General features: G+C 42.8%; 1 protein-coding gene across 1 annotated transcript in view; it reads right to left on the reverse strand.

The window, feature by feature from the left end:
* Window positions 1–21,101, reverse strand: part of LOC146208020 (neprilysin-1-like) — a 48,435-nt gene extending 27,334 nt beyond the window's left edge. Inside the window, exons 1-2 of the mRNA XM_084577925.1 lie at window positions 20,939–21,101; window positions 1,038–1,079 (exon numbers count right to left, since the gene is read on the reverse strand). Coding sequence (XP_084434051.1) covers window positions 1,038–1,079; window positions 20,939–21,101 — 205 coding nt within the window. The remainder of the gene's footprint in view (window positions 1–1,037; window positions 1,080–20,938) is intronic.
* Between the last annotated feature and the right edge of the window lie 269 nt (window positions 21,102–21,370).

Genomic DNA, 21,370 nt, shown 5'->3' on the forward strand with positions numbered 1-21,370 from the left:
CAGGAGCTGCCAACTTGGGTCTTTCGTTTCACATGGGACGGTTATGTCATAATTAGCCTACTAGGATCTTGGCATTCACGTTACTCCTAGAGCCCAATAAGGCAAGTTCATACGGCTTGGTTAAAGCGGGGTTTTGTATGTGGGCTGGCAGGAGCTGCCAACTTGGGCTTGGTGGCGGCTCAAGCTCAAATGTGGCCATTCCTGGGACTACACGACGGGCTGAAATCTGGCGCAGTATTGCTAACGCATTAAAACGCTCTCCCGTATGCTGCGCGACATGAGTCTACGTTACGTGTAAGTTGTCCGTTGGAGCAACCCATTTCAAGCGCTCTTCACAAGGTGCCTCTCTATTTATTTTAGTCACTCTTTTTTTTATAGTAACTGTTTCTTACCTTCCTTGGAGTTCTTCAGAAGTAATTTTTATTTAAACTGCTTGTGATGTTGAGGAATAAAGTTTATTATTATTTTTTTACGTTGTCAGTAAGTTCTATGAGGCGGTGGAAGGATTTCAAGCGGCCAGGGACTTCATCCATGCAAGTTTGAAGTCGCATATGTCACGAAAAGTATTATAAGATTACAATTAAGCTAGCTTCACATTTACTTGCGGTTCGCTGGAGCTTCAGCGATAAAGGTGATCTTTATATACGAATTATTGTATTATTCGAGTGGAATGAAGGTTTGGCTAAATGATAATGCATTAAACAAAAATTATTACAGCGAATACTTTAGGCTGCTCTATGAAACAGTATTTTGGGAATGTTTTGGAGATGTTATGGCTTGCTTAACGAGAGAAAAGGGGCTTTTGTTTTAAAAATTGAAGTAAACTTGCAAAATGCAGGCATTACATGTGTTCGAAACATATCTACACCTTCAAACATCCATCTGAATTTTCATTTCGCCAACCCTCTGAAAATTAAAATAAAAATAAAAATGAAATGAAACTTGATTGATTTTTTACTCCAGACCAGATTCAACATATAGTTCTGCGTTAGTACGTTTGCCCGAAAGAAAAGAGTTATAAATTAAACGCTGAATACCTCGCTTCAGGCATACTTCAGTGTCGCATACGGTATAGTTTTCTGAAAAACAAAACAAGAGTTAGTCACCACCAAACCTCTACTGAGCCATATAATGATTAAGCTTTTATTTGAATCGGAAGATTGCTGCTTTCAATGCTAAGCTCGGAAAATAGTGTGTTAATATATTTAAAGCTTGGAACAAAGGCCGTGGACTAAACGGAGGAGGCAAACGTGCAGACATGTTTATACATGACTGAAGGGAGCCCATGTTTTCACTTTAACTTTAATCACGTGTTCCCTGACGAAAATAAAGGACTATTGTCCATCTATAAGGAAAGAAGTGAGAGGGTACTACGGTGTGCACATTCCAAAGCTCGTACTTTCAGTGAGACTAATCTTTAAAAATATTAGCACAATATATATTTCTGTTTACAGTTGTTTACGGCCAGCAGGAAAACCCGCACGAGCCTTACTAAAAAAAAATCTTAGAGTTTGGCAAGTAAGCTGTCGCAAGCGCTTTTTTCTAGCCGCGGAAACAAAGCCGAAGCTACACTGAAAACTATACTCCGTGGAGGCCGGCCAACCGAACTCTGCGACGCTGAGAGACAATTGTAGATGCTGCACCCCGGTTGCTTTCTCTCAGTGCCAGGAAAAGTTGTCGGGAAAGCTGACGCGCCCCGCGCGCGACGACGGGACGGGTTATAATCGACTTTGCCGATAGTAGTCCGCTGGCACGCATGGAGGACACAAACGTTCCAGATTTCTTGGCTGACTCTACTTATAGCTTAAGGTATTGGACGGTATGAGGCATGTAGTACGATTTCTTAGCGCTCCAAGAACTAGACCCACCTCGTCGGTCCGGTATAGAAATTGAAACGGCTTCCGGCGTTGAGTAAGCACAGCCGGGCTTCGTGCAACACATGAGGTGCGGAAGAATTGTGGTGTTACGTTATGCACGCTGTGCGAAATATATGTTGTGTGGGGCAATGTAGTGCGCTTCAGCCATCGATTTATTCATTTTTTGGATTACGGCGATGGCTTAAATGCACCGAATGAAACACGAGCTATCGCGTTTAATCGGGACATACCGCTTTATAGCAACTAAGTGTTGGTTGCTTTAAAGCGTTTGCTTTCTGTGCTCGTTTTTCACAGACCTTTACAGGTAGTTTATGTTTATGGTAAAAATTAGTCATTGTTAGCTGTAATGAGAAAAGCAGCCGCGAAGTTTTATAACTTTTCGGCGGAGAATATCCCTTGAGCGGATGTTGATCCGTACAGTCGTGACCATAATAAAACAGACCGCACCTCTACGATAATTATTTTTGACGCGTATTAGCTAACAATTGTTTTTGGAATTATAATATGCATACGTTATCACGTGCCGCTGGTGCGCCTGTGAATGGAACAAAGTGGCCATATCTACTCCAATGGACATATTAGAAAACTGCTAACGTGAAAAGTGTGCTCAGGGTTCTCTACATCTGTACTTGAAAAAGTACACAGGTAGCAATGTTTTTCCAGCCGGCGTTCGCAGACACTAGACAAGCTTACAGTCTGTCCGCAAAGAACAATTAGTGTGCTCCAGATACAAACCACAATCGGTCGAGTCGCGACGTTGCACCCAGAAACAATTCCTCGGTTAATGCTTAGTTTGTTGCGTGTTCAGCGGAATTATTGTCATACTACAAATTCATAATTTATTTGTAATAAATGGCATGTTCTTAGTGTTAGGAGGACCTCTCTCCCCGAACAATTTTTACCTTGGAGCTTTCTAGTTTAAACATGCAACCAAACCTGAATAAAAACATGACAGACCTAAAAAAAAAAAAAAAAAAAAAAAAGAAACCTTACTTCAGGAAGCGCTACGCTTATGGCACCTTGTTGTTGCGGGGAAGCACCACGCGCTATTTCAATCCGTTGATCACGCCGGATGTCACGTTCGGTAACGTGCATTGCGGATGTAATATGTGTATTATATTACATATATTCCATATATCAAATATATGCATATATAGCACATATGTTATGAGAGCACTTTATTTTTACGTTTGAACAATCTTGCTTTTTGTTTTTATATATTTTCAAAGCTTGCGTTTAGATGCTTCAAAGCTGGACAGCATACTGAAAGCGATTCAGTAACTCTGGTAACTTAAGTACAATAATTGTGGTTGACTCTATTTATAGTCAAACGTGCTTTTCACGTCAGCGGAAATGTCTACAATATCAAAACTAAGAAATCTGAAAGAACAACTGCGTGTTGCTTGCAGTACTGTGTGCAGTATAGCTACAGGCTGCAACTTCGAGTAGAACGCGTCTTCATTAAGATATGTAAACTGGATTAGAAAAAAGAGCCGGTAGAGCAAATTTATGATTCACGCAAAAGAATTGAATTTAGATAAACGTACTTTCTACGCCGCTATTCTGAGCTTTTGCATTAGAAGATCATTTTGACGCATAGTGTAGTTTATTATGAACGTGCTCGTTAATTTCTGATTTGTTCAGGTTTCTGTTATTATTTTCTACAGGACGCCATTCCCGATGAAACTTTATATTTCAATGAAGAAATTTAATAAATAAACAAGAAACCGAAAAAGCTCAGTCAGCTTTTTTTTGGCATGTAATGAAAAAATAAAGATAAGGATAGGAAAAAAATAAATTTGCACATTGTGTTGTATAAAAGGACCGGCAAGCAGTGATAAAAGGCTTGGACCAAGGGATTGAAAAGAATGGGAGGATAAATGACAAAATGGCAATGGCTTAGTTCAGCTAGGCCAGGATATACATAGCGAAAACACATGGCGAAATGTACGTCCTGACTACATGCACAGCCTGTTCTATAGACGTCCCCGGAGCCACATAGACACCTTGTATAACAATTCCACTGCCAACGAGATTATCTTCTTGCACTTTCGATGTGGTTTCAACACGAGCCACTCGCAACTTGCGTTCCGCCTTAATTTTCACGCCGACGCTTGGCGAAACGTGCCTCACGCGCTTCATTCTTACGTAGACGGGTAGTCTCATGCCAGGCATGACTTCGTGGTGGGTAGAAACAGATTCCCGTAGGCTCTGAAGATGCCGCTTGGTATACACACGGCCACCAGCTACGTATTTTTCCATTGCGCCTGCTCTAGTATGCTGCATGGTTTATATCCTCCATCGCGGCGCATCCGTAAGAGAATAGCGCATGCGCAGTAAGGCGCATAGCTAAGTGATGTCATCACGCGCGGCACTGCGCTGAGACCGGTGGGCAACGGTATACGGCGAAAACCTGCGACTCGGTGCAGCTGGTTGTCATGGTTACGGCGCATGCACAGAGGTGACTAGCGCAGACCGCCTGAAAGGCACAACTTTTTTTGGCTATGAAGCCAAAGCAACGGGCGCGGAGCTTTCGTTACGGTGTTACTGGACCAAGTAGTTCTGGCCAATCAGGCCTTAGATATGGGTTTAGCTTGAGTTAAGCCCTTACTTAAAATAATAGTTTTCGAGCCGCCAACAACGCCTGAATGCCTTTCTTCAGACTACTTGTGGCCAAAGTGAATTAATGACTATCACACGCTCCGTACGTTGCCGAAACACGCATTGCCGAAGCATGCTGATTGTAAGCAGTCAGAGGCTTATGACCGGTGGTATGCTTGCGGAGACGCTTGCGGAGACACTCGTAGACACGTCTTACCGGCAATGCTACAAATCTGCTCATCAGTACAGGCGTTTTTCAGAAACACAGTACTGACCACTTGTTTATCGAGTTCGTGCTTAGTCATAAAACGCTTCAAATACTAACTGTGAGCACATTTCGGCAGATAAATGAGAGCATACATGAGGGTTTTATGATTTACTTGTTAAGATATCCAGGGAGATAATTACAGGCACTGATGCGGAGGTGACTTTTTGTGAGAAATTTTAAGCGTCTATAATGATTTCTTCACCTGAAAAACATACAAGTGGTCGCGTATATTATGAAAGCCACAAATTACGAATGAATGTATCAAAACTTTAAGGTAAAACTGCTCTTTATCAAACATTCTTGCAAACCAGAAATGAAAATGATTTAGACGCATTTAATGAAGCAACAAATTACACTATTATTTTGAAAACCCGTTCGTGCAGGATACGAAGAAAACTTCAAGAATAATTTGGAAAAAATTGAGTATACCACTAAATCAACACCGTGGTTCAAATGATAACCTAATTATGGTAACTATGAATACTACAACTCTTTCAGGAGGAGCTGTAGCTGTAGCTAATGTTAATTTTCACATTAATTTAAAATAGTCATTATGACCCAATCATGTGAACATGATAAATCAGCGAACAGAAGAGGTTGCATTCTTATTCTCACAATTCAGGTGTGACAGTATGTACATCCATATCTCTAGATAAGAATTGTAGTTAAGTAGCTGGTTTATCGATTTGGTAACTTAAATGCGTTGCTGCTATCATAGCCCCTGTCTTAGAGTACATGGTTGTTTTAATATTTTCAGTGGCCAAGTTTTCTTACCGGCTCCAAGTGGCCAACGTTAGTACATATTTAAAGGTGGCGGGAAATATAACATGCAATACTGCCTGTATTCTAAAATACGTATTCAAGTGAGCTAATCGTTAGTCACGCATCAAATCATGAAACTGTACCTGTTAGCGTTTACAAAACTCACTCGGCAGAAAGCGCTTTGTTTGTGCGAAAAGAGAGTTTTTTTGACGCTTTGAGCGTGAGTTCAATACATTTCGAATTTTGTTATGCTACTAAAAGTATTTGACAAGATAAATCAAGTCGAACTATTAACAATTTTTGTATTATGGTTGCAGAGGCTGCTTCCTGTATCTTAAGAAGTCCTACCAACAATGCCGCCAGCAGAGGGTCACACAACCAAGCTTCAAACCATTACTGCATAGTGTTCCGAAAGCCGCTTGCTCGGGCCGCTCCGCTTCATCCAATATTTTAAGGATGTCATTCAAATAGATTTGGATGCTGTATTTGTTATTTAGGATTACGACGCAAGGTCATTTATCTCACATCACTGTTTTCCTTAAAAAAAAAAAAAAAAAGCCACTGAAGTGCCTAATGTAGTGAACACATGGAGTCAAATAACTATGAACACGTCGAAGACAAAAGCAGGATTTTCTCGGCCTATAAACGAGCCCGTTGATTCATAAATTATTATGTACTTTGGTCTTTTACTCATAAAACTGGTACCAGTAATGAAAATCCAAGGTGTGTTCCAGGAAATAATGCAGTGAAACGCATATGCTGACTTTGTTCGCTTCAGACTTCCTCCAATAATTAGTATTCTTGCACGCTTTCGTTACTTCCTCCCAAAACACATTAAATTAAACTCGTTTTATACGACTGCTCTTTCGCACGTACGACATCGACCTATGATTACTTGGTATGGGAAAAAAGAACTGACACAAACTTGACCAAAATTTATCGACTGAAGAGAGCAAAAACTGTAATAATCTTTTTTAATGAATCCAACTACACCCACTCAAAACCTTAGATTACAGTCACTATTGAACTTGTTCAACACGCTTCTGCTAAAACGTTATTATACCTATCCTCTAAAGAATGACCATTTTAAAGCAAAACTTGCGACCCTGGCTCGTCCACAAAGCAGTTAGACTAGATTCCCTACACTCGTACTAATCATGGCCGCGAAAATTTGGCGCACATACTGTCACAAGCCCTAATTCTTCCATTAACGTGTCCGACTAATTTATACAACAGCCTAAGCATTAGTGCTCAAGGTATAGCTAACACGTGCAATTCTACACCAGCAATGTTAGCCGTGGCACCCAAACGTACTTTTATGTATATGTAAAGCTACCACCATGCTTATAAGGCATTTTCCTTAATATGGTGCTTTCTGTCCACTGCTTTATTGCTTCTTAAACGGCTTGTGGGCCTTTATGAAGCCACTATAGGCCTATTGCTAGCATCCATAAGCATCCCGAGTATTGCAATATCGATGGCAATGTTAAAGTAATTTTATTTTTCTTAATACTTTGATATTTTGTAATACTGATAGCCACGTACATGTATCTCACAACGAAAATAAGATGATGATGATGATGATAACTGGTAACTGTCATTTAAACACTTGCCTTCTTTCTCACCATCAACTGCCAATACGAATGTACCCAGTTGAGCTGGCGTCAGGATGGTGAATATTACAACAGCCTTCATGGCATAAAAACTTGTTTCAGCAGCTGACATTTTTTTCCCCCTGAAACCGTAAGTAAAACGTTATCGCTAGAGGCATTGCCGCTGTGGAGTAATTGTCTTGTCCTTATGGAGCGATTTCGACTCAGCCAACAGTGATTTACTGTTTGCAAGCGCCGCCATAATTTATTTAAGTTAGTGTGTTTGCTCATACATATTCCTACAGCACAAATGAACGCTAGTAAACTTGATTTTATATAACAAATATTCATCATTCATTGCGATCACATGTGCACGCACAAGTGTACCGAAGGGCCTCGATATGGTAGTGCATGGCAGCGGTAAGGAAAGGCAATGACGATCCACAAATGAAATTACCGAAATAAAAATTTGGCGGAACACTTAAGCTGCACATTTAAGGCATGACGCAACAGTGTTCCATTTCATCGAACCCTTTGGCTAAGATACAAAGAAGTTCTTACCTGCATAATTGCTGATCCCTTAATTTGTCCTTTATTATTTCACACACACTCTTAAGCATACCGTCGTGTGTAAACGGTCCCCCAAAGTCAAAATTTAATGGTCCTGGACCCTCACGCCGGATTTTCTGGTATCCTGGGCATTGAACGCTATTGCTTTAAATTGTAAGTTTTTGCAGCAGTTTGTTATCAAATGGTAGTACTCAAACAGTTACTTGTCTTATCAGACAGTGTAGTTCTTTTTCTCCAATAGCTCTTGAAAGACTTAAAGTGTGCGAAAAATATCTATCACTTTGTAACAAGTATTGTCGCCAGGTTGCATCAAGCATGGCTTATCTCGATGGAGTAAATATTACGTTCAGATATCAAGAAGCGCTTGGTTAATTTGAAACATGATTGTTTCTGCATACCGATTGGTTCGGACAAGAAAAGTTTTCACTGCGCGAATAGGAAGAGAAGAAACAAAGAAACAAATAAAGCTTTGCACCCATGGCGGGTTATTTATTTGCCGCTTTGCAGATATTTTGTTTCATTCGATGGATAGGAGGAGGGATGAAAGGGCACAAAATTAGGGATGGACGGAAGAACGGAGAGATAGTTGGACGTACGCAGGTACGCACATCGAGCGGGCGGATTGATGGGCGGACGGATGGGCAGACGGGCGAATGGATTTTTGATATTTCTCCAACTAGCCTTATTGCCACACCGCTGTTCAGCTTCTGGCGCCACCAAGTGGCCGAACCATGTAATGGCACGTGGCTGAGCGTCGTCCTCTTCTCTCTCTCGAGCTTCGCTTCATTAAAAGGGCCAGCCCGGTTCTTCTGCTGCTTGCTACGTTTGTTGGTAACAATATAACGCCATTTCATGTACATGTTGATTTTATCGACTTTTGCATTGGTACAAGTTTTCTCCTAAAATTGTATTCTGGCCTTACCACACCGCTTCTTAGCGACCAGTCTCCTGAATGCTTTTTGCTAACTATTAACGCTTGCCGCACACTCATCATATTCCCTTTTCTATATTTAGACCTCTCTTGGGTTCTGGACGGATACTGCCATATTGTAATAAATTATGTTTCAATGTTCCAAGTGGTTGCCCAGTTCAATAGACCTCTCCCAGTTAGCAAACAATGCGATGTCACGGAAGTACCTGAGGAGGGGGTGCGCCGAAGGAAAAAAATCTTGGTGGGCTACAGCTTAATTTTCAGCCGTGTATCCCTGCCTGAGGACTACGAAAAGGATGGTAGGGGTCGCATTAAGAGATAGGAAGCGTGCAGAGTGGGTCAGAGAAATAACTTGACATTCTAGTGGAAATCATGAAGAAGAAATGGGCATGGGCAGGACATGTAGTGCAAAGAGAGGATAACCGATGGTCGCTTAGGGTAACAAACTGGATTCCAAGGGAAGTAAAGCGTAGCAGGGGGCGGCAGAAATTTAGGTGGGCGGATGAGATTAAGAAGTTTGCAGGGGTCAAGTGGATGCAGCTAGCATAGAACCGCGTTAATTGGAGAAATATGGGAGAGGCATTCGCCCTGCAGTGGGTATAGTCAGGCTGGTGATGGTCTTGATGATGATGATGATGATGATGATCTCTGCCGTAAAAAGCGTCGGGGAGCTCAAACTGTGGCTTAGTCATAATCAGACCAACCACATGTATGCAGCGCTCCTTAGTTCCCGTACTCATTAAAAACACTCACTTTAAGAAATGATCACACAGATAGGGCAAGGGTGCACTTATTTTTCTTATCCAAGAAAAGGCATGACTCGTTGCGGAGGACCTGTAATCCTACCAAACTCCTTAAACGCATAGTACATGTGCATGCTAGAAAGAGGAGTTAGTGAAGGCCTATTACAAAGATCGGGTATTTTTTTTATTCTTTAATTTTGTTTTCAAATTTTCTTTCACAAAAGCGACTGTCGTGACCCTGAAAACGCGGGCAGTTGTGATTGAAAACAGCAGCTTAGGCGCGATCTCCGTGCTTGGCTGGGTGCTTTCTCTCTCATGTACAGACGTGTTTAGTTTGTGTTATGTTCGACAGACACAGAAAATAATTTATTGCTACCTGATAGTCGGTGAGTGCGGGGGAAACATATTCCGCGGAGTCGTGTAATCCAGTCACGTAAAATAAGTTACTAAAGAGCGTGAATTTTATTAGCGGTAGTCGTCTTAGTTTATAGCTGTGCATGTTTTTCCAGCCCAGTGCCGCTTTTTTCTCCAAAAGCGAGCGCCAACAACTATACAGGATATTCCAGAATCTGAGCTACGCCTGGTTTCATGCCGGTTCAGCCTGCTCAACAAACCGCTGCATACCGAATCAATCATGAAATTGATAGAAGATTTTTCAGAAGGAAATCGTGGGTGATGGAACACGAGCAGCAGCTTTCCTGAAGAAATTGAAACATAATGGCGAACCTTCACGCTGCTCCATACGGGAGCATGTACAGGACCTCTAAGTGTCTTAGGCTATGTGAGATGCCGTAGTGGAGTGCTCAAGAAATTGCGATCACCTGGTGCTCTTTAACGTGCACTGACGTCACACAATACACGGATGCCTTACTTTTTTCCATCATCGAAAAGCGGCCTACACAACCAGCATTATATCACGTCTCCTTGGGCAAAGAGTCGAGCGGCCCAACTACTTAACTGCTCTGTGGTGGGGCTAACCAGTCATTTCCAAGCACTAAACTTCTGCTATTGGCAACTTAAAATTTAGCAACCAGTCGGCAGGTTTCTCAGAACTGCCTTTAGGGTTATACAGAGCTAAAATAAACTTTGGGTTGGTTTCAGGGTTTAACATCTCAGAGCGTCTCAGGCTATTAAAGACGCCGTAGTGGAGGGCTTCGGAAATTTCTACCACCTGGGGTTCTTTAACGTGCACTGACATCGCACAGCACACGGGCGCCTGGCTTTCCGCCTCCATCGAAAAGCGGTTGTCGAGGCTGGGATTTGATCCTGCATCCTTGGGCAGTAGTCGAGCGTACTAACCACTGAGCCACCCCGGTGGATATTAAAATAAAGTGGAAAGATGAGACATCAAAGGAATTCAAGCATTTGTAGTTTAGTGTATATTTCCTGGATTGTTCTACATATAATATATGTTATTTAAGTGATGCCACAGGCGTAATTTAGGGGTACAGGGCACAGCTTCAGCAGTGCAAGCTGGAGCGGACGATGATAAGGACGATGATTACATATGCTTGCAACACAAGATGGCCCACAAATGGCCGCCATTGTGACGCAAGTGCACAATTCCTCTTATGTCTCTATTACGCTGTGAACCTTGTCGCCCTTATGCAGTGCTACGTGGCGTGAATTGCAGGCGGGTTGCTTCATTTACCCCTACCTTCTGTCGTGCTTTCACCCCGCTGCTTCTACAATGTAAATACTCACTATACTTTACTAATGAGTGACTTCAATGCCAAGGTAGGGAAAAAGCAGGCAGGTGACAAGGCAGTGGGTGACTATGGCATTGGTTCTAGGAATAGCAGTGGTGAGTTACTAGTTGAGTTTCCAGAGCGCAATAACGCAGTGATCACACGGTGGTAGGATCTCGAATTAGCCAAGATCTGATGATGGGAATGGAGCAGATTAGTAAAAAGGAGTTCATCAACGAATTAGCAGTCAGAGGGAGGGAAGAGTTCAGGATCTGACTACATAACAGATATTGAGATTTAACCGAGGATGATAACCTTAGCATAGAAGCAGTGAACAATCATTTCAGTGATATTATTACTGAGTGCGCGGTAGAAGTAGGCGCTAGGTTAGTTATAGAGGATACCAGCAAACTATCTAAGGAGACAAAATATTTCATTGAGAAACGCCAGTCTGAAAGCTTCCAACACAACAGGCAGGATTGAACAGGCAGATATATCGAAGCTAATCTATACGCGTACAGTTTCCGACATAAGGAAGTATAACATGGGGAAAATTGAGAATGGTCTAAAGAAGGGGGGCAGCCTTAAAGCGGTGACGATATAAATTGGGCATAAGCAAAAATCAGATGTATGCGCTAAGGGACAAGGCAGGCAATGTCATCACGGATATGGAGAGAATAGTTAATGTAGTCGAGGAGCTCTGTACTGATCCTAATAGTAACTGAAGTAGTGAGGACAATATCGAGTTGGGCAGTAGTGAAAAGCAGTCAGACGTTCCGTCAGTGACAAAGTACGAGGTTAAGAAAGCATTAGAAACTATGAAAAGAGGGAAAACAGCTGGATAGGTTTAGGTAACTAGATTTCTTGAAGCACTGGGGGATATCGTTCTATACAAACTGGCCACTTTTTATAAGCAATGCCTGGTGTCATTTGAGGTACCGCAGTCATGGAAGAACGCTAACGTTATCTTAAACCATAAGAAAGGGGACGCTAAGAACTCGAAAAATTACAGGCCAATTAGCTTACTATCTGTTGCAAATAAGGTGTTCACTAAGGTAATTGTTAACAGAATCAGAACAATCTTAGATTTTAATCGAGCAAAAGATCAACCAGGTTTTCGGAAAAGATACTCTACTATCGATCATATTCATACCATCAACCAGGTGAGAGAAAAATGCTCGGAATAGAACCAGCCCTTATACATAGCATTCATTAAGAAAACGCGTTTGACGCAATAGAAACCTCGGCAGTCATAGAGGCATTACGAAATCAGTGTTAGACGAGCCGTATGTGAAAATACTGGAAGATATTTATATCGGCGGCACAGCAACCATACTTCTTTATGAAGAATGCAACCAAATTCTCTTAAATAAATATTTTAGGCAAAGCGACGCGATCTCCCCGGTACTATTCACAGCATTTTTAGAGGAAGTATTCATAGACTTGGAACGGGAGCAGTTAGGGATAACGGTTGGTGGAGAATACATCACTAATCCACGATTCAGTGATGACATTACCTTGCTAAGTAACTGAGGGGATATACTGCGAAGAATGACTGATGACCTAAAAACGAATAGCAGAAATGTAGGCTTGAAAATCGATATGCAGATGAGTAAGGTAATGTTCAACAGCCTCGGGAAGGAACAGCAGTTCACAATAAGTGGCGAAGCACTTGAAGTGGTAGGCGAATATGCCTACTTAGGACAGGCAGTAACCACTGATTCAGACCATGAAAGGGAAATAACAAGGAGAATAAGATTGGGATGGAGCGCATCTGGCAAGTATTTGCAGGTTATGACTAGCAGATTACTGGTATCGCTGAAGAGGAAAGTATACAACAGTTTCATCTTACCTGTATTCACCTATGGGGCTGAAACGTGGAGGCTAACGAAGAGGGTTCTACTTAAGTTGAGGACAACGCAGAGGTCTATGTAACAAAAAATGGTAGGCTAATGTTAAGAGATAGGAAGCGCACAGAGTGGGTCAGAGAAATAACTCGAGTCAATGAGATTCTAGTGGAAATCAAGAAGACAAAATGGGCATGGTCAGGGCATGTTGTAAGTAGGGAATACAACCGATGGTCACTTAGGGAAACAAATTGGATTCCAATGGCAGGAGAGCGTACAAGGCGAAGGCAGAAAGGTAGGTGGGCGAATGAGGTCAAGAACTTCGCAGGGGTTAATAGGATGCAGGTAGCACAGGACCGCATTACTTGGAGGAATAAGGGAGAGGCCTTCGCCCTTCCGTGGGTATAGCCCGGCTGCTGGTGCTGATGATGAAGCCCGCCGGCAGGAAATCGCGAGTGGATGGGGCTCTATGTGAACTCATGGACTCCGTGGAACTCCGTGGAACTGTGGACTGCTGGACCATAATTACACTATCCCGCAAGGCTTCTTTTTCTTCTAATAAAGTAGGTTCCATCCATCCATTCATGCATCCTACATCGTGATGATCTTTAAATTTAAATCGAGAAAAGAAATTGTTTTTTGTAGCGCGCTTCCGCAAGAAGGCATGAGTTTGCAACGTACGCAGTTTTGTACATAGCACTTTGAACTGCTAACTTTAGTCTAAGCATATACGCACGCAGATTATCGAATAAACGTTTGCTTAAAGCAGGGTTTTACGTCATTGCTGGTTGGTCTTGTACATAACGAGGTATAGGAAACACCTAATGAGAATGTGTGAATAAAGGGTCACAACATCTCGTGTCGTACATAGAGCACGTTACCGGATATGTTTCAACGTTGCGGAGGGCTAGAGGATCAACATGGCGACACGCTCCCCGTCCGCTTTAGACCAACCACGGCGTCGCCGTCGTATAATTAAGCGCGTTATCTTGGTTTAAAGGGTTGCATTCGCTTATATGTCTCCTACTCTCAGGTATAATTCACAACATAAGTGACCACCCAACTAACTTGTCGAGATAATTTGAGATGTCTGAGCTGTTAAGCACGAGTGTAAACATTTGCACGTTTTCATGGCTATGAAAGCAGTACTTCATGTTTTTGTCTGCTTGAACATTGTGTGCCATTTCATAACTTCAATCCCTGGAAAGAAATTACTTGTGGTTTAACTCTGCTTAACCCTAGTTGAAGTGCGATAGCAAGGGTACAAGAGCTTTTTTTTGCCTGCTACATTATTCCCCTATTACGTCCTATCAGTGTAAGGTGCTACAGTTTTAAGCTCATCCTTTAATACTATGACGAGAGAGCGTAAGCTACCAGCCCACATATAAATGTGAAGGGTTCAATGCTGCTGAACCGAATGTGGAGCGAAAGCATTAGCTGCCGGTGACCGAGCATTTTTCTTCTTCTGCTTCTTGCGGAGCTCGGCTAAAGCAGTTGCTAGGCAATGGTGTAAACCGTGGCTACAGCCGGTGCTATGGGACGAAACGAAAACTGAAGTAGTATTGCTAACGCAATAGAACAAAATGTCGGTAATGCGCTCTCTATTGGTAACATTGGCTGAAAATATTGCTCCAACTATAGTTGGAGCACTTCCGCTTACTGGTAGAGGGTAGGCAGTGCCGCTACGGAGCGGCACTGCCTACCCTCTCGCCCCGTACATCTGCAAGCGGAGACGAGGACAGGAGCTGCTAACGCTGTCGTGTCATGTTATTAACAGCTCGTCAAAGGTTTTCCTCCATTTGCTTTTGAACCCTTTAGATGAAAGCTCTCTTGCAATATATTTTTGTTGTGCGTTATTGCACATGTCGAAATAATATACTCTTTTAAAGTAGTCAAAATTTACCAAATCAACACAAAAACATTAGTGAGAGCTTTATTATGCTTATCAATTGCAAAAGAGGGCTATGTTTGTTTTCACTATCAAGTAAAAATATTGCGAAAATAAGTAGAAAGAAAAAAGACCTAATGGTACCATCATGATTGCAGCCCACAACACCGCATACTGAGGCCCTGGGAAAAAATTTAATTTGTAAGCCAGAACCCCTGCACCTTTTGATGTGCATTAACTATAGTATTTCTCGTTTGACAATAAGGTAGTCTTTAACAGAGTATAAGACAGAACTTAAAATAATGTAGTAATTTACGGGAGCACTCATGAAGTCTTTGTATTCTCCCACTGATCCTAAAACCCCAGTTTTCACGGACGCATAAGTGATATTTCTTCGGACACTGAAGAATTCTTGTATACTTTAAGGAGAACGGGAGCGTCATGTATATATTGCGACGTTCCGCATTGGTCTACACAAAATGCACACAATAGTTAATTGGGCCTAGGAAGCAAATATGCTGGTTTGTAGCACACGACGGGGAAAAAAGAGAAAACAAATTAGAGACGGCATATATGAACAGATACCTGTGGAGGGTTTTTCAGCGAGGCTTGTGGTAGGTTTTCCAGCGTTTTGAAATGTCCACAGGCAGAGCGGATCATTTTATGCGATTTTGAACATGCCGGTTCAACGCATTAAAGCGGTGCTTACGCGCATATCGAGTAAGCATGTTGACGTGCCTTCTAAAAATGGATTGGTGCACTATGCGCTGGTGTAATTACACTCAGCATGTCACAATATTATGGTCAATTTGCAATGGAAAACTTTCTGTTGTGATAACGTCATAATACACTCAATGTTTCATACCACAGTTACACCATTTTACACATTTATAGCCTTCTGGGTAAAGCAAAATTTATGCCGCAGTGAATTCAATATTTATTTACGCGTGAGGAATTAGGGCGAACAGTTTTTTACATTCGCATGAAGTTTATAGAATGCGCTGCGTAAACTGGTTTTTTAAAATGAAAACATAAATATGGAGAATTTCGCCACATATGAAGGCTATTTCCAGCCGAATACTGTCACATTTTCTAGAAAAAAAATCGGCTTCTTTGCAGCCATTTAAGCAAATTTCGTGCTAAGGCTTGTGCTTCGTTTAATGACTCTGAGCTGCGTATTTTCAGTGATGTATGAAAACGACTCAGGAAATCAAAATTAGGCCTCGGAAGAGCGCTTTTCATTAAATGAGGAAAGAACGACCTTCGACCGGAATGCGCTAGGCAGCGGCAACTGCGACCCATGCACTCGGTACTTATTGGTATCATTTTGATATGGCCATGCTACATTTAACGCAAATAATTATGTTCTCTATGATTGGGGCGCGGCTTAGTGGATAGTCTGAAACAGCGCGCAACCTGCCGCGTGCCGTGTGAACATTTGAGAAAAGCCTACTAGAGTAACCATGCAGCACATCTTTGTTCTCGTATAGCGAACATTAGACCGCGCGCTGGCCACAATAAGATTAGCACATTATTTGGGATATGAACAGAATAAAAAATTTCAGAGGAGCACTTAATTTGCCTTACGTAATGCAAGGCGAAAGCATTTTGGACGGCCTCAGCGTTCCTTATAACGCCTTGATTCCTCGAGAGAGATAGAGAGAGAGGAAGAGTCTTTTTCTCTCCCCCACTTTCCCTAGAAAGGAATAGAGTAGAGAGTGAGATAGAGGGAGTCTCTTTATTTCTCTGCTAATAAGGGGCAGGGAGGGGAGGGGGAAGGAAAGAGATGGGGGTACAGGAAGAGAGGGGAAATAATTAAACAGAGAAAGGAGGAGAAGGAGAAAGAGGGAGACAGTCTCTTTTTCTTTCTCTCTCTCTAGATACACCATCCTGTCTCTCTTGCTATCTTTATGATGATACATCTCGCACACAGCTTCTGCAGACGCCACTGTTGAGTTGTTAAAGTATTTCGGCTTAATAACGCGGAAATAACAACATGCGTATGTATTTGTGTTCTTCACTTTTTTTTTTTTTGAAAGGGTAAGGTGAGCTAAAGCAAGGGGCCAGAAAATGCAATGCCTTTTGCGCGGTGCTTGTAGAAGGGACGGAAATTAAACACATGCTTTATTCGCATTGCTAATGAAATCAACTGGAAAGCACAAAACGCATTAGAGTGAAACGAAGGAGAATATACCTAAATGGGTGACTAACGATGTCCATGTGGCTATTCTACGAAAAGCCCACAACGGAAGCCAACACATGCGACGAGTATGTCGCTTTGGCGCGATCATAGACTTGCCAAATAAGTTGGTAATTCGTCACCTCTTATTTACAGCTTCGACAGACTTTAAATCGGTGTATAACCGCGATCAGTTTAAATTAGAGCTTCCATACTTTCCTTTTGCAGCAGCTGTAGTACTGGTGGCGTAGTAGTCTAATGAAAATAGTAGCATTAAGTTTATTACCAGCAATAGCATTAGCAATCCTTACAGAATGGTAGTACTATCTGCACGATAAGAATAGTCATCGCAGCTCCACAAGACAGGAGTAGTGCTATTCGTGGCATATGTGATTAAACGAATGCTAAGAGGGAAAAGCACGGTTCGGTAGGCTGGTATAATGAAACGTGCTACTACTGCCATGTGTAGATAAAGAGCTGAAAGAGAGGGACAGCAAGAAGGCAAATAAAATGTGAGACTGCGCATCGCCGTGCAGATGCTGACATAACTTTCTCAACATAACTTGAACCACCGTTACCGTGATGCTTGTATCGCTAGGAAAACTTTTGTGCGCATTAGCGAATCATAAGTATTAGGAGTGTTTTGTTCAAATGGTCAAATTAAGAAAAGGCAAACATACTTGAGAAAAATAGTAATATCTTTATTATATGTCTTATACGGCATACATGACAGGAAGCCAACAACAGTAAATGATTTCAACAATGAGAGCTCGACAGAGTCGGAAGCGTTCAAAAACTGTACGCGAACAAAGGCGCGAGGAATGCTGTCTGTCTTTTGAAAAAAGGAAGGTAATAATTTTCATTAGGTCTACTCAGTTCTAGTAGAAGGAACGCCATGAAGAATTTTATTTACCCATAAAAAAATCATAAGAAATCCCAGGCATAGAACATTGAATAACAACCTTGGAGTCAAACTAAGATCAAATTAAATGAAATCAAATCAGTTCCTTTTGCCACCTGGATATTTCCAGATGAAGGGGAGCTGACTCCGAGTTGGGCATAGCGGCTGCATCCGTTACCAGCATACAAACATGCAAAAAGATAACTCATGCACAGTAGAGCATTACAATACAATATCGTCAATCATCATTGAAAAACCCAAGCGAGAACAATCATAATTTCAATATTATTGCAAATAAAGCAAAAAAAAAAAAGAACATAAACGCAGACACGCACGTTCACACAGGAAAACGTTCAAGTGTCACAAATAAAAAAAATGTATGTACTCATGGATGTTACAATACTCATGGAGTGCTCAGGTAGGTAGAAACGCTCAAATATTAGTTAGGCCACAATGTGTTCATGGAGAGCTCAAAGCACTTTATACGTGGTGCACAAGATAAAATCAATTCGTACTCGTTCAGTAATGACGGAAGTAGATAACAGAGCCCTTCTTTTAACACATTTAAGCAAAGAGAGGGCACGAGGCAGGTCTCTTTGTGCCTTGTTTTATAGGCATATGAATTCACATATTGCTTGATCTGATTCACATTACAGCTATATTAAGGAAAAACCTTACATAGCAAATTAGCAAGAGAGCATGCACAGCAAAGAGGAATGCCAAGAAATTTAAGTAACGACGAAAAAAAATTTAGCCGTTATCTTCCCAGTCCAGTTTTTTCATGTTTTTAGTTCGGTAACTAATTTGGAGTTTCATACATTGTGTTTGAAGGCCGTAACTAATTCTCAAATTGAGGCTTACTAAGACGCTTTAAGAATGAAAAGCTTAACCTCTCATTTGCAGCGAGGATGAAGGTAGCTCGAAAACTAAAGCGTTCTTCGCTCTGAGCGTGGAGCCGAATTGGCTGGCGTGAAAACTTGCGAGCAGTTCTGTCCAGTTAGAATGCTGGTTCAAACATTATGAAAGGGAGGCTTAACCATGCTTTATCCAGTTGTCGTGCAAAAGCGGTAGGACGTTCTAGTGAAACACAGCATATAACAAATTTTAGACTACGGTCAGCCTCCAGCCTCGCAGCCCGTTGTTCTGATGTTAAAGTAGCTCGTACCATGTTCTGTATCTCACGTTAGCATACCGTCCGTTAGTGATGGCTAAGGAGAGGAACAGCTGTTTCAGTGGCTCGACAAGGACTGGAGTTGCTATGGCAACAGCTCTGCCAGGCCAGCGCCGATCACATACAAGATTACCTTGGGAGAGCCATGGCTGGATGAGAAGGGGATACGAATAACCAACAACGTAATCACAGCAAGTTCTTGTTCCGGTGACAAACTAGATGACTGCGGCTACGCAGGCCTTACTGACCGCCAGCGAGTCTTGTGCTCATGGGACCGTTAAACACGAGGAAGAACCACATAATAAAGAAATCGGCACTCAGAACAGCCATGTCTAAAGAAATGTGTTCAGGAAGCACGGCACCTCAATGGTCAAAATAAAGAGGGGAGAGACGTAGTATATTCAGTACAAGAGTAACCGCCTGACTGCCTGCAGTTTCTTATTGCATCTGGGGATTGTCCGGTATATAACTCAGCCGGCGGAGTGGTACCATGGGATGATCATGGGAAAATGTATGCTCGTTCGGAGATTTCAACTCTGCAAATTAGGGTTCAGCATATTCATTTTTGCTACGGGTAGAAGACGCAAAATCTTCGAGACGTAGGCGAAGTCATCTAGTTGGGCACCAGAACTTACTGTGATTACGTTGCTGGTGATTCGTACCCCTTTTCATAAGACTTACACTGCTTATAGGCGTCATAGTTATCTGAAGCACCGTCGCGAGTATATTATCGTTATGCTGATGGTTGGGAGGTGGTGAAGGGTGGCAGTTCCTGGCCCTATACGGGGCTGGGACGGTAGGCCAACGCCGCTTGCGGTGGGGGCTAGCCAGCCACAGAATTCTATTTGTTGTAGGCTGTCATTTCACCCTCCAATGCTTCGGTGGTGGACGACGGTTGTTGCGGTGCGCGTCTTTCTCTCCTTCTTCTTTTCCTTTCTTCTTTGTTTTCTCTTCTGTCCGCACGAGGCAGCGTAGGTGGCTCAGTTAGAGCCAGTAGCAGGCCCGTGCATTTTCTTTTCCTTCTTCCTACAGCCACAACAACTTGAAGCGCTGTGTTCCCGCAATCCCCTTTATGCCAACCACATGAAAGCCTCTATACACAGGGTCTACGAGGCTTCAGCGTGAGAACCAGCGCCGATGCTGTAGACAGCTAGACAGTCCTCCAAGGTGAGGCGACTAAGCGCCACCTGTCAGCGCACCTGAAATCTGGGGCACGATGGATGGATGGATAACATTTATTGTCCGCCTTAAATGGAGACCACTTACTCCCCACTCCCGGCACGTAGGCCTAGAGGATGGGGGCTGGAGCCTCCGCGACTAAAGGCTAACTAAGAGATTTTGTCTCTTCGCGGCCTCGGCCCCCAGGCGGACGGCTTGTTGCTGCCGAGCGGGGTCTTTGCTCCGCAGCAGGGCTTCCCATGCAGCTCTTTCTGCTATTGGTATTTTCCTCGACTCCAGGGGAGTCGACGCATTCCCATATAATGTGGTCCAGAGTACCCCTCTCCCCAAATGCTTTACAAAGGTCATTTTCCTGTTCCCCTGACACTGGATTAACAAAATTTCCAGCTTGTAGCCGCCGCCATGCGGTCGCCTCTCTATTACTTAGTGTCTTATACGGTGGTGGCAGTAGTTTTCCGTTTAATCTATAATTCTCAACGATTACACTATATGTTTGCGCGTGTTCATTTAGATTCTGGCAATCCGGCAGTTCTACGGTTACCCGGGAGTAAATAGTTCGGGCTAACTCGTGTGCCGCTTCATTGCTGGGAACCGACGCGTGCGCTGGGGTCCATGTTAGGTTGACTTTGCGGGTCAACTCTTTGCCGGCCAGGATCCTTGCCGCTTCCGGCGAGATTCTGCCTTTCATGAAATTACAGATAGCAGTTTTACTATCGCTGACTACAAAATTTGCTTCCGTACCAACGCAAGCGAACGCTATAGCAACTTGTTCGGCCTTCTCTATGTTGCGGCTGCGAATAGTGGCTGCTGATTTGGGGGCTCCTAGTTCGTTGACTACTGAGGCAATCGCCGCGCCAGACTTCCCACTAGCCGCGTCCACGTAGGCGACCTCTTCGGGATCCATTTTTCTGAAGCGTTTTGTTAGCGCTTGGGCTCTTTTATGCCTGCGCTCGGTATTATGCTCCGGAGGCAAATTCCTTGGGGGGGGAGGGGGAGGGGGTGTATCACTATCTTCTCCCTACATAATTATTCACATGACGTCACACATCCTATTGACCAAATAGCGCTCATCAATGTCACACAATGCTGTGACGTCATAACAGCAGCTCTGATGACACGGGACACATTTTTTTCAGAAGTGAGGCTTCTAAACAGTGTGTCAAACGATCACAG

The sequence above is a fragment of the Amblyomma maculatum genome, chromosome 1 (assembly GCF_055883805.1).
Source record: "Amblyomma maculatum isolate TAMU_Amacu chromosome 1, ASM5588380v1, whole genome shotgun sequence".
NCBI lineage: Eukaryota > Metazoa > Arthropoda > Arachnida > Ixodida > Ixodidae > Amblyomma > Amblyomma maculatum.